Source organism: Megalopta genalis, chromosome 5 (genome assembly GCF_051020955.1).
Source record: "Megalopta genalis isolate 19385.01 chromosome 5, iyMegGena1_principal, whole genome shotgun sequence".
Classification (NCBI taxonomy): Eukaryota; Metazoa; Arthropoda; class Insecta; order Hymenoptera; family Halictidae; genus Megalopta; species Megalopta genalis.
The window spans coordinates 29,402,017-29,416,581 of record NC_135017.1 but is presented as its reverse complement, the minus strand read 5'-3'; the positions used below and the strand labels follow the sequence as shown (position 1 = coordinate 29,416,581).

The following is a 14,565-nucleotide window of genomic DNA, read 5'->3' as shown; positions in this document are numbered from 1 at the left end:
TATATAAATATAATAATAATAATAATTTATATATATATATATATAAATATATTTATAATATAATAAGAATATAATGAATATAATATAATGAAAAGATTATTCATTATTTGGAAGTTTAAGGGAAAGACAAAAATAATTGTTTATTATTTATATATATAGGTCTGAATAAATTATTTATGATAATAAAATTGATTTCTTATTTATAAATATAATTTCAATTGTTACTTGTTAACACTTTGATTGTCACGCCCCAACAATCTTAAATATTTCATACGATTAAAGTATTTTATTTAATCAAATTAAAATTAAGAAATCAAGTTGTATGACATTAATGACTTTTTCAACGTTCTTACGTTATGCGAAGATTAATAATATTGGACAGATATAACAGATCGGAGTAAAAATTAATTTCCGAATCTGAGAAAATAATTTCGTCATCCATATATAGGTCAGTCAAAGTGTTAATTATTAGTAATAATAAATGGAAATTAATATCTATCGCACAATAAACAAAAAGAACACCAAGTATTACTTAGCTCTTCACCTAAATTCGAATAAAAAATAACATTTTATTTGCAAAACTATAATCTACAAAGTATCCATCGTATAATATACAACAGACGAAAGGAAAGAACAAATTATTTATCTTACTCTAAAATCCAAACAAAGAATAACATTTTATTTGCAAATTAGAAATAATAAATATATTATCCGTGGAATTTTTAAAAAGATTTTTTAATTAAATAACCCCTATATATTAACACGATAATAATGTAATAATCTTAAAATAACATTATCATTCTGACGTCAATTTTATTATCATATAAATGCATCAATAATAATTATGAAGTATTATTTATTATTGTACGGTATATATTGCATGTTATATCCGTTACTTGCTCGCAACTAGTTTTCTTTATATAACTCCGGTGTTGAAGGATCAGTCATAAACATCCAAAACAAACATCTTTAATCAGAAATGAACCGCTTCAGAAAGTTTTAAAACAACACGAAAGATGCGATTTAGTTCACCTAGCATGTTCAGATCACCATGCGCTGCGTTTGCCTATGGCTACTGTCGACAGGAATCCGTTACTTTGAGTTTCGCTACATTTTAAAGCAGACAGTGGCGAAAAAGTTGAACGGAAAAATGAAGATAGCATCACTCTACATGGGTTTGCTATGCCGCACGTCTTCTCCGTGCCACGTGCAGCCCGCGGCTTAAGCGCGTGGGTGTCAGATCCTATCCGAACTAGCTTTCCTAGTTTGTGGACATGTCTGTCCTGGACGAATATGACAGTTGGTGTTGGCTGGGCTCACAGATATTTCGGAAAGTCGTGACCCTACGGGACGTTCCACCCCCCTATCAATTATTCTCGTAAAACAATTGTTGCATCTTCAGAAATATTTTCAGAAAAATTTTCAGAAACGTCTGAACAAAAATCTTGAGAAAAATCCATTGATCTAGGGGAACTGTAGTTTCAATAATCTTTCAATAATTTACTGTAAAAGACAGGTTGCGAAGAAAGTTATTCTGTCCTATATCCACATAATTATATTTGGCTGCTTTAAAAATAAGGACACTTCAATTATATGTATATTCCACATATTTGACCAGTTTAAAACTATACAATTAACTATACAATGAACTATAAAATTTAAGTGTATTTTTTTAAGTGTGCCAAATTTCTCCTCTTTTTGTTTCAATACATTTTTCAAAGCCTTTCTCGAAAATTATTAATTGCCGTACACTCGGTTATTGTAATTTTGTGCCACTCGTTTCCTAAAGTTAGTTTCAACTCATTCGTTGACTCGAATAAGGGATGGCAGTTCTTCTACCTTCGATAATAATAATTTTTATTCTTCGTTTTCTACCGTCCTCTCTACCTTCTTCTTTCCGTATCCGGTAGTCGATATCAGCGTCCCTCATTCCTTCCTCGTGCAATTCAATAAGTATAACCCGCTCTTCGTCGTTTTTCACTTTTAAGCTTAAAGAAGATGGAAACGTGCACGAACAACTACTAATACATGTAAAAACAAAATCGATTTGGACACTGAAGATTTTGCAGGAAAGAAGGAGCCGTTTTCATAAAGGGATAGAATCTTCCCGTTTTAATATGTGTTTACAATAAAAATGCGATTATACATATTCAATTATATCAGCGGATCGGAAACAATAGACCGAGATTTTACTGTAACAGTCAACACCTGTCTTCGTGTATTGTTAATTAAATGCAGCTTTGATAATATCGCTATTTTACAGATTGGACATTGTCGCCGGAAAGTTTTGCAATTCATGCGACTGTTTGTATTCCAATGAATGGTTTCGTCGGATTTCCATTTTACGTGTGTGCACCAGCTTCCACGGAGCATCTATTATGTACAGTGAAAAGCAACGCAACGTAGTGCGACGCAATCTGATTGGCGATTTCATTTCAAACTTCCATTGTCACCAACTCGGCTCCTGTCTAACCTGTTACACAACGGGGAATAGCGTCCTTCTATTCTAAAATGAAACAATTTTTTCTTGCTACCTGCGGCACTCCGTGCTACGTCACTGTAGTGGGACTAAATGAATTGCTAGTACTCTATTTGTAACGCGCAACCTAACCGTTACGCGTATCTCTCTATGTCTTCTGTTCTGTTCTGTCTGAAAGTCTAAGGTGTTCTCTTCTGAAGCTCTAAAAATGTTCTGTCTCTTCTGATGTTCTGTGCTTTCTGTCCTTTGGGCCTTACCCTCCTCCCCTTCGTGGAGTCGGAAAAACCCCGGACATCCCTTCCAATGTGCCCGAAGCACGTTGTCTCTGGTAGGGATGACTGCGTGGGCCGCTTGCGCTTGCGGGTGGAGGGGTGTTTGGAAAGGCCGGGAAAGTCCAGCTGGCCAGGATTGCCGATGCCGATATCTAGCGGCCGATTCTCTGGTCCCTTAGCCTTGGGGCTTTATGGTAAGGGTTTCCAGAACCTAAATGATGCCATGACCTTCATCATCCTAAAAACTATTTAATTTATGTGTCGAACCGGTCCGCTAAAGAAATTGCCATTGCCCTAAACGGATTACAAAAAGCTCATAAATGGTCGTCCGTACCATAAAGCCATTTTCAAACCTCTTACCTTAATACCTACGGAGTATGGTATTTTCACAAGTTCATGCGTTGTGTACGCTCCACCGATGACTATATTTGGAATTTTTCAGCAAATTAAAAAATTGTCTGCATTAATTACAAGATACTTGAGCAACGTAGACATCTGTCATATATTGTAGCTTCACGTTGCCCAACAGTTAACAGAGAATTTATGAATATATTTTTATTAGTTTTATTTACAATTTATCCATTTTTCTTGTCAGTTTTAAGAATACCATTTCTTTTCGTCCTATTGTTTAAATTTCGTATTCAACAATTTTTAATTAAATGAGATAAAGGTAAGTTTACAAACATATTTTTATTAATTTCATTTATGAATTACATATTTCGTATTAATATTAATATATAAAGAATATAAGAAGAGTATACTATTTCCTTTTGTCCTTTGTCGTACACGTCATATTATGCAACATTTTTTAAGCTTTTAGTATATAATGTAGTGAAAAAGAAATGCATGGTCTTTTTATGAAGCAAACAGACCCTGAAGTTGACACGGTGTCATACGATCACAATTATGCAGAAATCCGTAAGATTCGGCGACATTGTTGCCATAAAAGACGTGCCAACAAGAACAGAAGAATGGCAGGCTATTATCATTAACATTGTTCCTATTCTAGTTGTGCTTTATCAGGCCGTAAGGGACTTATCAAACTTCCCGTGATTGCAACTGTGTAAACTGGAAACCGCCGACCGCGATTCAAACTTCGCAAAAATCTGAAAATTTCGGACTTTTTCTTCGCATCGGGAGAGTTGAATGCGTTTCACCCGACTGCCTCGCTTTGCCGTTCGCGTACACATAGACGGGCTCGCATATATATCGTTGAATAGCGGTCGCCTGGCTCACTATATTTCTTCCCCGCTTTCTAGTTTTGCCCTTTTATTCGCTGTTGCTCTGTTACGGTGGTATGCATAACGGTCGAGGATGCGCGAAAATCGTTCGTAGGGGCTCATATTACGTTCTTCCCCGAACACGGTCGACGCTGCTCTGAAAATAAAATGGTCAATAAATCCGACTTTTCATAACCGGGCTCGACTGGCTCCGGGGTGTTAACTTCTTATTTGCACTTTTACACCATACCTCTTTCGACGCAACATTCTTTCAATCGCGTTTCCCGGCATACGATCACGTGCCACCGGGTTCGGTGCTGGTGCTGGTGCTGGTGCTGGTGCTGGTGCCCGCGGTATTGCCGGTATCACCCAATCAGGAGCCATCACTGGAATATCGTTTATGCTGACACGTTCATAGACCATTCGTAGAACTGGAACATTCGCATAATAGTTTAACGATTAATCCCACTAGTTACGAGTTTTCATATAATAATCATTTTACTCGATAAGTTAAAGCATAAATTAATCATACATTGTATGATTATAAATAGAGCGCGAATTTATGTCCAAAATAAAAATTGCCTGTGTTAATTGCAAGATGAAGAAGTTATACGCGTACATACATTTCTCAATGATTTTAATGAATTCAATATAACACGAGTTAAAGTAGAATAAATTGAAAATCGAACAATTTTATAAAAATTGGGCAAATACAAAATTCATAATAAAATTCATCGACGATTTCACAACCATCTTTAATAATAATAATTTATTTATGTATACATGTATGAGATAACTAATATTCGATAATTATCTTAATTTAGGAAGTGTCCACATACTCATGGACGGGGGCTGATATGCATAAAATCAACAGTCCAATTATAACTAACGTCTGAAATCATATGTGTAAATAAAGTTACAAGACATTAACGAATATTAGTTAAAATAAAATACTCTAAGTAAAGTTGCTTAATTACATTCAAAAGTGGTGTAAGTAAGAGTTTCTTGAAATAATTTAAACACTGTGTTTGGGTGCGTCGTATTAGCACCCGAAATCGTCACTTCGCGATTTAAACTATCTTTCGGGTCGTAAAACCGATTACGCTGCGCGACGGAGTAGATCGATATAGTTGTCCGTTTAATTAAAAAAGGGACAACTGTTTGGTTGACTTAGAATGTGCCGCTCAACAAGCGTGAATAAGATTACAACTGGATAAGTGTGAACTGAGCACCTGACAACTGACCGATGACCGACGAATGACTGAAGACTAAATGACGATGAACTGACGAGTGACCACTGACTAAAAGAAGAATCGGTTTCGAGTTTTTATACTATTTCGTGGACAGAAGACTAGAAATTGAGTGGTCAGTGACGCGATGGAAGGGGATGTAAAAGTGACGTAGCACGGAGTGCCGCAGGTAGCAAGAAACCCTGGACGGGCGACCGAAGCGGTGCGTGCTAGTGACCCTGTCGTAAAAAATGCTGCCGATGAAGGTGTGCATTATTCAAAAGTGCAGAAATGGCTTTATTGCCGGAAAGAAGATGGCTCGAAAAATCATAAACTTAGAAATTGCAAGGAAGAAGGCTACGGCTCTACGAAATTAAAAACCTAACGAAGTGACCTTTTGTCGATTGCACGTCGTTCGTTGAAGGACTGTTAATTTGTCTCGTTGAGCCGAAGATTCCCCGTCAATAAATGTTTTTTAGGGATAAAAGGAAAAGGTAATTCGTCCCGGAGAAAGTTAGGCGGATGCAGCCCGAAAATTCCGTTAAAGGACGGAATACATTGTAATTTAACCACGTTTGATCCCGACAGGTACCATGAATCACTCAATGACTGTATTTATCGTGTCGGTCCCACCTGTACGTTTCATTCGTATGCAATCAGGCGTTTACAAAATTTCCTTTACATATAACGTAGTTCACATAAACAAAGCTCACGTGAACGGAGGTCTGATGTAATTCACTCCTCGTAGTGTAATTTGTTGCTGTCCTAATTAATTCCTCGTTTTAGCGACGAAATGAAGCTGTTTGATCGAAAACAGTACTAAAACTGTCCGAAATTGGGAAAATTTACTCAAGTAAATAATAAACAATTCTTGTTTTAACTAACACAGAATTCTTTCTCCGTGACGATAAAAATGTAGGGTAGAGAAGCCAATTACTGTGCCCTATTGGCTGATTTCAGGAGTTTTCGTTATTCAGCATTTTAATTAAGCATTTTAAAAACTAAAAGGTAAATTTCAACGTTTCTTTTATCGAGATAAATTTTATCATAAAACAAATATCAATTGTTCTTTGAATATTAAGAGAAAGAAAAAAAGTTCTGAAGACAGTTACGTGTGTCTATGATCTACAAAGATTAGTTACTATGCCTCAATAACCGTACAGTATAAAAATGTAATATTTAACATACTCTAATAAATTTTATTTTCTATGAAAAACATGTAACATCATATTCAGTTATTTAAAAGTTCGCATTAAAGATGATTGCTTTAATAAAATTCCATATTCATATCCCTTCTTTTAAAAAATACAACAGAGATGATGTAATATTTGAGGTTATGTTGACCTATCCTGTGGTACGCGACACAATAACTAACGCATCTAGCGAAAAATAGGATCACTTACTATGCACAGTAAATAAACTGCTGCAATTGAAACTAAAAACAAACATTCAAACAAATAATCACTATTTTACCAATAAAATTAACATTGATATCTTACTTAGAACGATTTATTTGACTGAATATTGATTTCCATTCGTTTAATATTTAATTAAGTATTTTCACAAGATTTATAGAAAATTTCGCGAATTCGGTGTCAGAAAATTGAAATACTTTTTCTAGTATTTTGAAAACTTCCGTCTTTTATACGTTTAATTTTGACAAATGAATTGAGTTTAAAAAAAAAAAGGAATTAATACGTCTCATTCGATAATTATAAACTGAATTATACTTGAAAATAAACTAAAGGCACAGTAATTGGCTACTCCACAGTACCTAACTCCACTACGCTATTCAATTCGGATAGCCGAGATTCGGTTAATTAATTACTCGAGTGCATTAGAATAATTCCAGCGTACGAGTAGCAGGATTGCGTGACAACGGCGTACACCAGATATCACCTTGAGTAATCTAAAGGCCATCAAAATCGAGTCCCGTAACCCAAGGGTTGTCGCTATTGAGTACCCATTGAGTACCGTGACCCGAGGGTTACCGGTATCGACTCGGATGTCCGCGAGGTCACCTGTATCAGCACGCATGATCCGGTGGTTGTTATCCTACGGTGACACAATTGTTATCAGTGGCACCGGTCTCTGTATCAGTGTACACGATTCCGCGTTCGCGTCGCGTAGCAATACCGGTATCATGGGTTGGTTAATGCTTTTAACACTCTCCGCGCTGTCGATAAATTCTTTTGAAATGCCCACGAGTACATGTACACACCAGATACACTTGTAATTCTTTCGAATACCGTCTCTTCTCGGGCACCAAACCAGGCGATATTGGAACGAGCAGTAACATTGATAAATATTACACGGGAACAGTAATAATACTCGTACTTACTTGATATAAAAATTGATCTTCTAGAACACTTCGAGCGGAGCAACACGATCCACTAAAATTCACGTTGTTGAAAAATGAAATTGAGAAGCAATGGTGATGTTTTTCCGATTCAGAGGAGATTTTTTAACGAATAGACTATTTTGTGTTCGGGTTGATGGTAGACTGCCTGTTGTGTGTTGTGTGTTCTCGGAGGTAAACTCGGTGTGGGTGTGTTCTAAAATTGAGATAGTCGGATTCGTGGATTATTCAATTCTTGCGAGGAGTGAGGGAAACGGTCGTCCTGACTGATTGGTTTGCAAAATTATGAGAGTGACCGCCCCAAACTAAGGGTCGCCCGCAGGTAGTGCTCGTACCCTCGGGTGACGTACACGAAGAATCCGAGTGTCCCAAGGATTAGCCGTAGCAAGCAATAGCCCGGAAAATGCCTTTTCTCGGTGGAATATGCATACCTTAAAAAAACGACTAGGAAATGATATTTGGTGACTAACTGTGAATCATAAAGGAAATACTTTAGTAGAGGACGAAACGGCTTTTAACCCGAGAATGATAACCTACGTCGCAGAGGCGCCTGCGAAGACTGTTGATTTTTGTTAATTTTTCATAGAGGTCTAGTGATTTAAGTTTAAAATTACTTAAAATATAAAAAAATATAATATAAATGCATTTTATTTTTACAATAATGCCAAACCTTTAAAATGACTAGATTAACTTAAATAAATATCCATTGTTAGTATAAAATTGACGCCTTAGAAAAGCATGCGCCTCTGAAGCGTATGGTTATCTTTTACGTACGTTGTCATATGGTTATCTTTCTAGGGTTAACGAAATTGCTTACTACGGGTGGTCAGGAATTTCGGTTGTTTTGTCCAAGTGTATAAATAAGCTATTTCTTTGGGCCTTCGGTCCCTGGGTTATCCACATCTGGCAAGTTTCGTTTTCCCAGAGACGTGGATGGCCAGCATTGTTTGAATCGAGGATATCGTATTTCCTCGCTTGATTTACAAAGATTCCGTCATACAACGGAACAGTTGATATTGCATTATTTTTCGGAACAAATGCATTTAGATATTAGCCGAGAACACCTACTGGATAATTGGTATTTCAGATTTCACTGCAGATCGCCACTGTGTTATATATTTGTACACGGTACAATGCCAGGATTTGTTTACTATTGCTATTCAGGACACGTTATTGTGTTGGTCAGTTTCTATTGGCTGGGCGATGTACAATATGAACCGTTTATTTTGAAAGTGGGACAAGTCCATTTTTTATTATTGCGAGATATTTAAGGGTTTGCATTTCAATAAATTTAAAAATATTGGTAAGTATTAATAGACTTAATAATATTTAATAATATTTTTGTATTTTGTGGTATTAGATAATGTAAGTTTATAATCCAATAGTATTTATAGTGCTGGCTAAGAAAATAAAGGTTTTATTATAACTAAATAGACTTGTCTCACTTTCAAAATTAATGAATTATTGTAATCGTTAATTTAAATGGATAATATTTCAGTTGTATCAGCCTTTTGTTAACAATAAAAACAATAACATAACAAAAAACAATTCATTTTTATTAAGAATTTCAATGAAATTATACATTTTCGTTAATCATTTATTTTGAACGTATAATTATATTGAGTTTCACTGAGGATTTAACATTTTAAAATATTCATGATGAACGAGAGGTATATGTATATGGTAATAAATTCATCATGTCCTTATATTTGTCAGATGTAATAGGTCTCCTTTGTCCATACATAAAAGGTAATTTTATATTTCCGAAATCACTTGGTCTCCCTCATTGTGGTGATAAATCGATAATTTTATATTCAGCATCTCGTTCTATCGAAGCTTTGTATAACACTGTCCGACAAAATCAAACTTTTTTTCTGGGTTCCTATAGCCACTGTGAAATTCTTGTAGAGCTTCACTCCCTGAACAAGAATCTGAAAACCGAATTGCTCCATCACCCTCAGTTTTCTAAATAAACGAACTTTTGTAAAAACCCAAAATTTTCGACAAAAATGAGGTATTGCATGACAAGTACAAACGTTAGAAAGTTCTAATCGGTGTTAAAAGATAGGGGAGAGTTTCCCGAATATAGTGGCATGCAATTTATTAATTGTTTTTGGTCCTAAATAGCAATAAATTGATGTCAAAGTTTAAAAAAGTGTCTACGTGCGCAGTTTCTCCACAATATTTTTGTATTTTTACGAAAAGTTCTTTGTTGAGCACGAAAACTCTACCAAGGATCGGATTCTGTAGACATTTCTGAAGAAGAAACGGCCCGATAGAAGTGTTAGAACGATGTACATTTTGAGTAGGTCGAGAAAATGATCGTCGGCAACATGTACACGATGTTTTGCCGCCATGTGCTTCGCTGCTCGCTTCTCTCTGTCCGACAGGGCCGAAGCTATGGGTAGTCAACACCGACGGAGGTATCTAATGGGGCACCCACTCAGCGTGTGGGGCGTGCCATTTTTTTTAGTACTTCAATGTGCTGTCTTCTTTTACATATTTTTATGGATAATAATCACCAAACTGTGAATCATAAATTAAAAATGGAGAAATAATAAAAGAAAAATAATGAACAAAAAATATTCATTTTATTCTGAATTTGTTCAAATTACAAGTATATCATGTATACAGTTATCATTTAAATTATAACGATAATACGATCATGAATAAATAATCATTTTTAAAATGTTAAACTTCTTGAGACATATCGTTAAATATATATTTAAATATTTATTTAATTATATGGCGTAGAAGTCAAAATTATACCAGTGTTAGAATACTTTCGTTACCAACTCCAAATACTCTGGTGTGATTTTTTGTGTGAAATATATCACAGTTTTGTGATTATTATCCACAGAAATATGTAAAAAAAAACAGAACATTAAAGTACTAAAAAAAATTCAAATATTATTTACGAAAAGTGGGTGCCCCATTGGATCTCTCCATCGGTGTTGATTACGCTCGGCCCTGTCGGACAGAGAGAAGCGAGCAGCGAAGCTCATGGCGACAAAACGTCTTGTACATGTTGCCGTCAAACATTTTCTCGATCTACTCGAAATGTATATCGTTCCGACACTTTTACCGGGTCGTTTCTTCTTCAGAAATGTCTACAGAATCCGATCCTGGGTAGAGTTTTCGTGTTGAACAAAGAACTTTTCGTAAAAATACAAAAATATTGCGCAGAAACTGCTCACGTCGACACTTTTTTAAACTTCAACATTAATTTATTGCTATTTAGGACCAAAAACAATTAATAAATTGCATGCCACTATATTCGGGAAACTTTCCTCTATCTTTTAACACCAATTAGAACTTTTTAACGTTTGTACTTTTCATGCAATACCTCATTTTTGTCGAAAATTTTGGGATTTTACAAAAGATCGTTTATTTAAAAAACTGAGGGTGATGGAGCAATTCGGTCTTCGGATTCTTGTTCAGGAAGTGAAGCTCTACAAGAATTTCATAGTGGCTATAGGAACCCAAAAATCGTGTCGGACAGTGTAACACTTTGTATGGCGCATCACTTGTAAATCTGATCCGGCATATACTTAACCAATTCATAATTTCAGAGTGTTGCCAATAGTACTAAAATTTCCCGGTGTTTGGTGCTATTATCAAAACACAAAATTGAGACATACTTATTATTATTTATGAAATATTGTACAATTACCGATTACCAATATCAAAGATAGATAGATAAAAACACCCTACATTTCAGACATAATGTTAAACCATTACATTTGCTTCACCATGCAGCAACCAGAGTTAAATTTTGCCGTACGGTTAAAAATAATTTCAATCTAAGATGGACTTGCACCACTCTCTTTCAAATTAAACATATTTACAATACTGTTAAGAGCTAAAACTTCCATCTTCCAAATATTAGAATTCTGAGTTTTTTTTTACTGTAAATTGTTTACAGATAAAAAGATCATACTAAGTTTTATCTTTAACTATTATTACAAAAAATAAACGGCTCATATTCTAACGAAGCGTACACCTTTTTTCATAGTAATTGTACGGGAGACTGGGTTCGAAAATTACATTATAGGTAGTTTAGATTTTATGATACCTGTTCCGTCTTGCAACGGAATTTTCCAGCTGTGTCCGCCCGACTGTCTCCGGGACGGACTACCTTTCTTCAATCCCTAAAAAACAGATTATTTACGGGGAACCTTCGGTGCAGCGTGGCAAATTAACGGTCCTTCAACGAACGACGTGCAATTGACAAAGGTCACGTTCGTTGGGCCTCCAATTTCGTAGAGCCTTCGCCTGCAGTTTCTAAATTTCTAATTCCTTCGAGCCGTCTCCTTTCCAGCAATAAAGTAATTTCTGCAATTTCGGATAACGCACTCTTCATCGGCAACATTTCCTTAATTTATGACAGGGTCGCCAGCACGCATCCCTTCGGTCGCCTTTTCCGGGATTTCTTGCTACCTGTGACACTGGGTACGACCGGGACTCCTAAGGAATAACGATATCAGGTGCTCACACGACGCACCTCAACAATACCTATCATTGCAAATTTTATATATTTTTTGCAAAAATACTGTTGTTATCTTAATCATACAATTGTACAAGTCATGTTATGGACAGTATCCATTTTAATAACTACATGCGATTATCTCCAGAATTATTCGCTATTTGAAAAAATGTTTCATACGAAACTTTTTCTATTTATGTATGTATGTAGATATGTTGATTTTAATATTTTTAGATTAAAACAAAGGCTTAAAATTGTCACTTATTTCACGCGCAGGTAAATATTATTTAACAAACGTAAGTAGAGATATTATTATAAACTACACCTACAAAATTTATTTTTATACCAAAAATAGAATTTTTAGATTTAGTGTATAATATCTTTACTTGCAATAAACGTTTCTTAAATAATATAGAATTCTAAAAAGATTTTTATGAATATTATGAAAATGAAAAAAATCAATTTTTAGTATAAAAATAAATTTTGTAGGTGTAGTTTATAATAATATCTTTACTTGCGTTTGTTTCTATTATATTCATATTTCGTATGAATGCAATTATTTAATGTTATATTGTAATTCAGTTTAATAAGTAGTTTAATTATTAACTATATATATCGGGGTCCCATGTCGGTCTTAGTCGGTTTCAATTTTTCGTTAATAACATAAACGTTACTTCTCACTAATCGAAAACGCTGTATTCAAATAACGTCAGATAACTAGATAACGTTTTAGCATAAAACATTTTCCTGGCAAATGTAACCATTTATGGATGATCCTAGTGCAAAATGAAATTCTTACTGTAATTTTCTCGAACGCGATATATCTCGTCATTTTTCGTTTCTGTTTCAACAAGATGCATCGACCTCATTCGTACCATAATTCGCAGCCCAGCTCTCGACGAATTTCCACGGATCCAAACGCCCCCTACTGTTTGCTGTGTTCGCAAATTGCCTCGGAAACAATAAAAGCACGGGGAATATTCAACGAAAGTGCGTAGAGGTCGATTGTACGTTTTCGTCGGCGTTGGCCAGGATCCGTGAATCCTGCAGTAATCATGAGAATGTACGGTCCCTTGCGCCCGTTCCTTCACCATCTTCGTCAATTCTGAATTAACGTGACCCGCGGATGCGCTGGTCGACGCGAGCCTTGGTAGATTAGTGTTTTTCACCGGCCGCGTTATCGATCATCGGACTGAATCGACACGGGACGCTGGAGTTCCCGATGAAACTGAGATTTCAATGGGATCGCGGCAAAAATATGAAACAGTCGCGGGATATCGCAGGTCGAATAAACACCGACGATCCCTGATGGATTCTGATCGGGAATATGAAAGCACGAAAGCAGCATTAGAAAAACCTTCGGGAAAGAAATTATTGTCTGGAAATGAAAACGCCGAGGAATCCCGATCGCCGCTCTAATCAGCGGCTGGATATGTTTCGTGTTCCTTTGATTTTCTTGGTCGATAAAACGCTTGTAACCTTTAGCCTCGATGTACGATGGATTTAATTAAAATAGTCGATTCTTCGATTTCATGCAGAATATGTTTCATCGACCTGCTGCATTCGCGTCGTAACACTAGACACACGTTCCAAATTTGTTTATTTCGATATAAATTATGGTAAAGCGCTCGGTGGAAATAGATGGGAATAAATTGTTATAATTTTTATTATACGGGAAATTCATGCATTGATACTGTCGTAATAAAATATAATAAGTAGACTGTATATCTTATTATATTTTATTACGTCGCTATTAATGCATGAATTTCAGTAAAATTGCTGATTAGTACTAAAATCGACCATCCCGTATAATAAAATTTATAACAATTAAACGTATAAATTTAATTATAAAAATTGAACGTGTAAATTGGCGAGATCTGGCAGCATTTTTCTTTTCCTTTTACAATGAGTAATCCTTTAGTCGACGAAGAGAACATTTCTTTGATTATAACTTTTGAAACATCATTTTACAAAAGTTATAATCAATGAAATGTTCCCTTCGTCGACTAAAGGATTACTCAACCTAAAAGGAAAGGAAAAATACTGTCAGACCTCGCCTATTTATACGTTTTCTTGTCTTTTAGAACTCTGTACATCACCCAAGTGCATAACGAACGCAGTCTACCCATCACACATTAATTTTTGTATTAAAAAATAAACAAAATAGAGAGATTAAACCTTCGTACTCAAAAGTAACCAAAATAAAGGAATTAAATTTTTGTACTCAAAAATAAACAAAATAAAAGAATTAGATTTTTCTTGTGGCGGCTAGGAAAGCTTACCGATGAGTCCTCTAACGGGACCAAGACGAAAAACACGCTTCTCTTTCTTCCTTTTCACTCATCCATCTTTCAGCACATTGCCACGTTGTGTTTAAAAATAAATAAAATTAAAAAGAAAATAAATATTTTTCTATTCAAAAATAAACGAAATGAAAGAATGAAATTTTTGTACTCAAAAAACAACAAATTAAAGAATAAAATTTTTGTATTCAAAAATAAACAGAATAAAGCAGTTAAA

General features: G+C 35.2%; 2 protein-coding genes across 3 annotated transcripts in view; one reads left to right on the top strand and one right to left on the bottom strand.

Annotated features, from left to right (window-relative positions):
• The window catches only part of LOC117222439 (uncharacterized), a 291,172-nt gene that overhangs the window by 228,864 nt on the left and 47,743 nt on the right, over nucleotides 1-14,565 (top strand). The window lies entirely within an intron of this gene.
• Nucleotides 3,423-5,239, bottom strand: LOC117222440 (uncharacterized). The gene is made up of 3 exons (XM_076522248.1): nucleotides 5,216-5,239; nucleotides 4,222-4,402; nucleotides 3,423-4,128 (listed from the first exon to the last, which is right to left on the bottom strand). The coding sequence occupies exons 2-3, from the start codon at nucleotides 4,392-4,394 to the stop codon at nucleotides 3,987-3,989; spliced, it is 315 nt and encodes a 104-aa protein (XP_076378363.1). The 5' UTR covers nucleotides 4,395-4,402; nucleotides 5,216-5,239; the 3' UTR covers nucleotides 3,423-3,986.

Coding starts and splice junctions, on each gene's coding strand:
- LOC117222440 (XM_076522248.1), bottom strand. CDS start 4,394: ATGGTCTATGAACGTGTCAGCATAAACGATATTCCAGTGATGGCTCCT. Junction 4,129..4,221: donor AGAATGTTGCGTCGAAAGAG/GTATGGTGTAAA, acceptor TTTTATTTTCAG/AGCAGCGTCGACCGTGTTCG.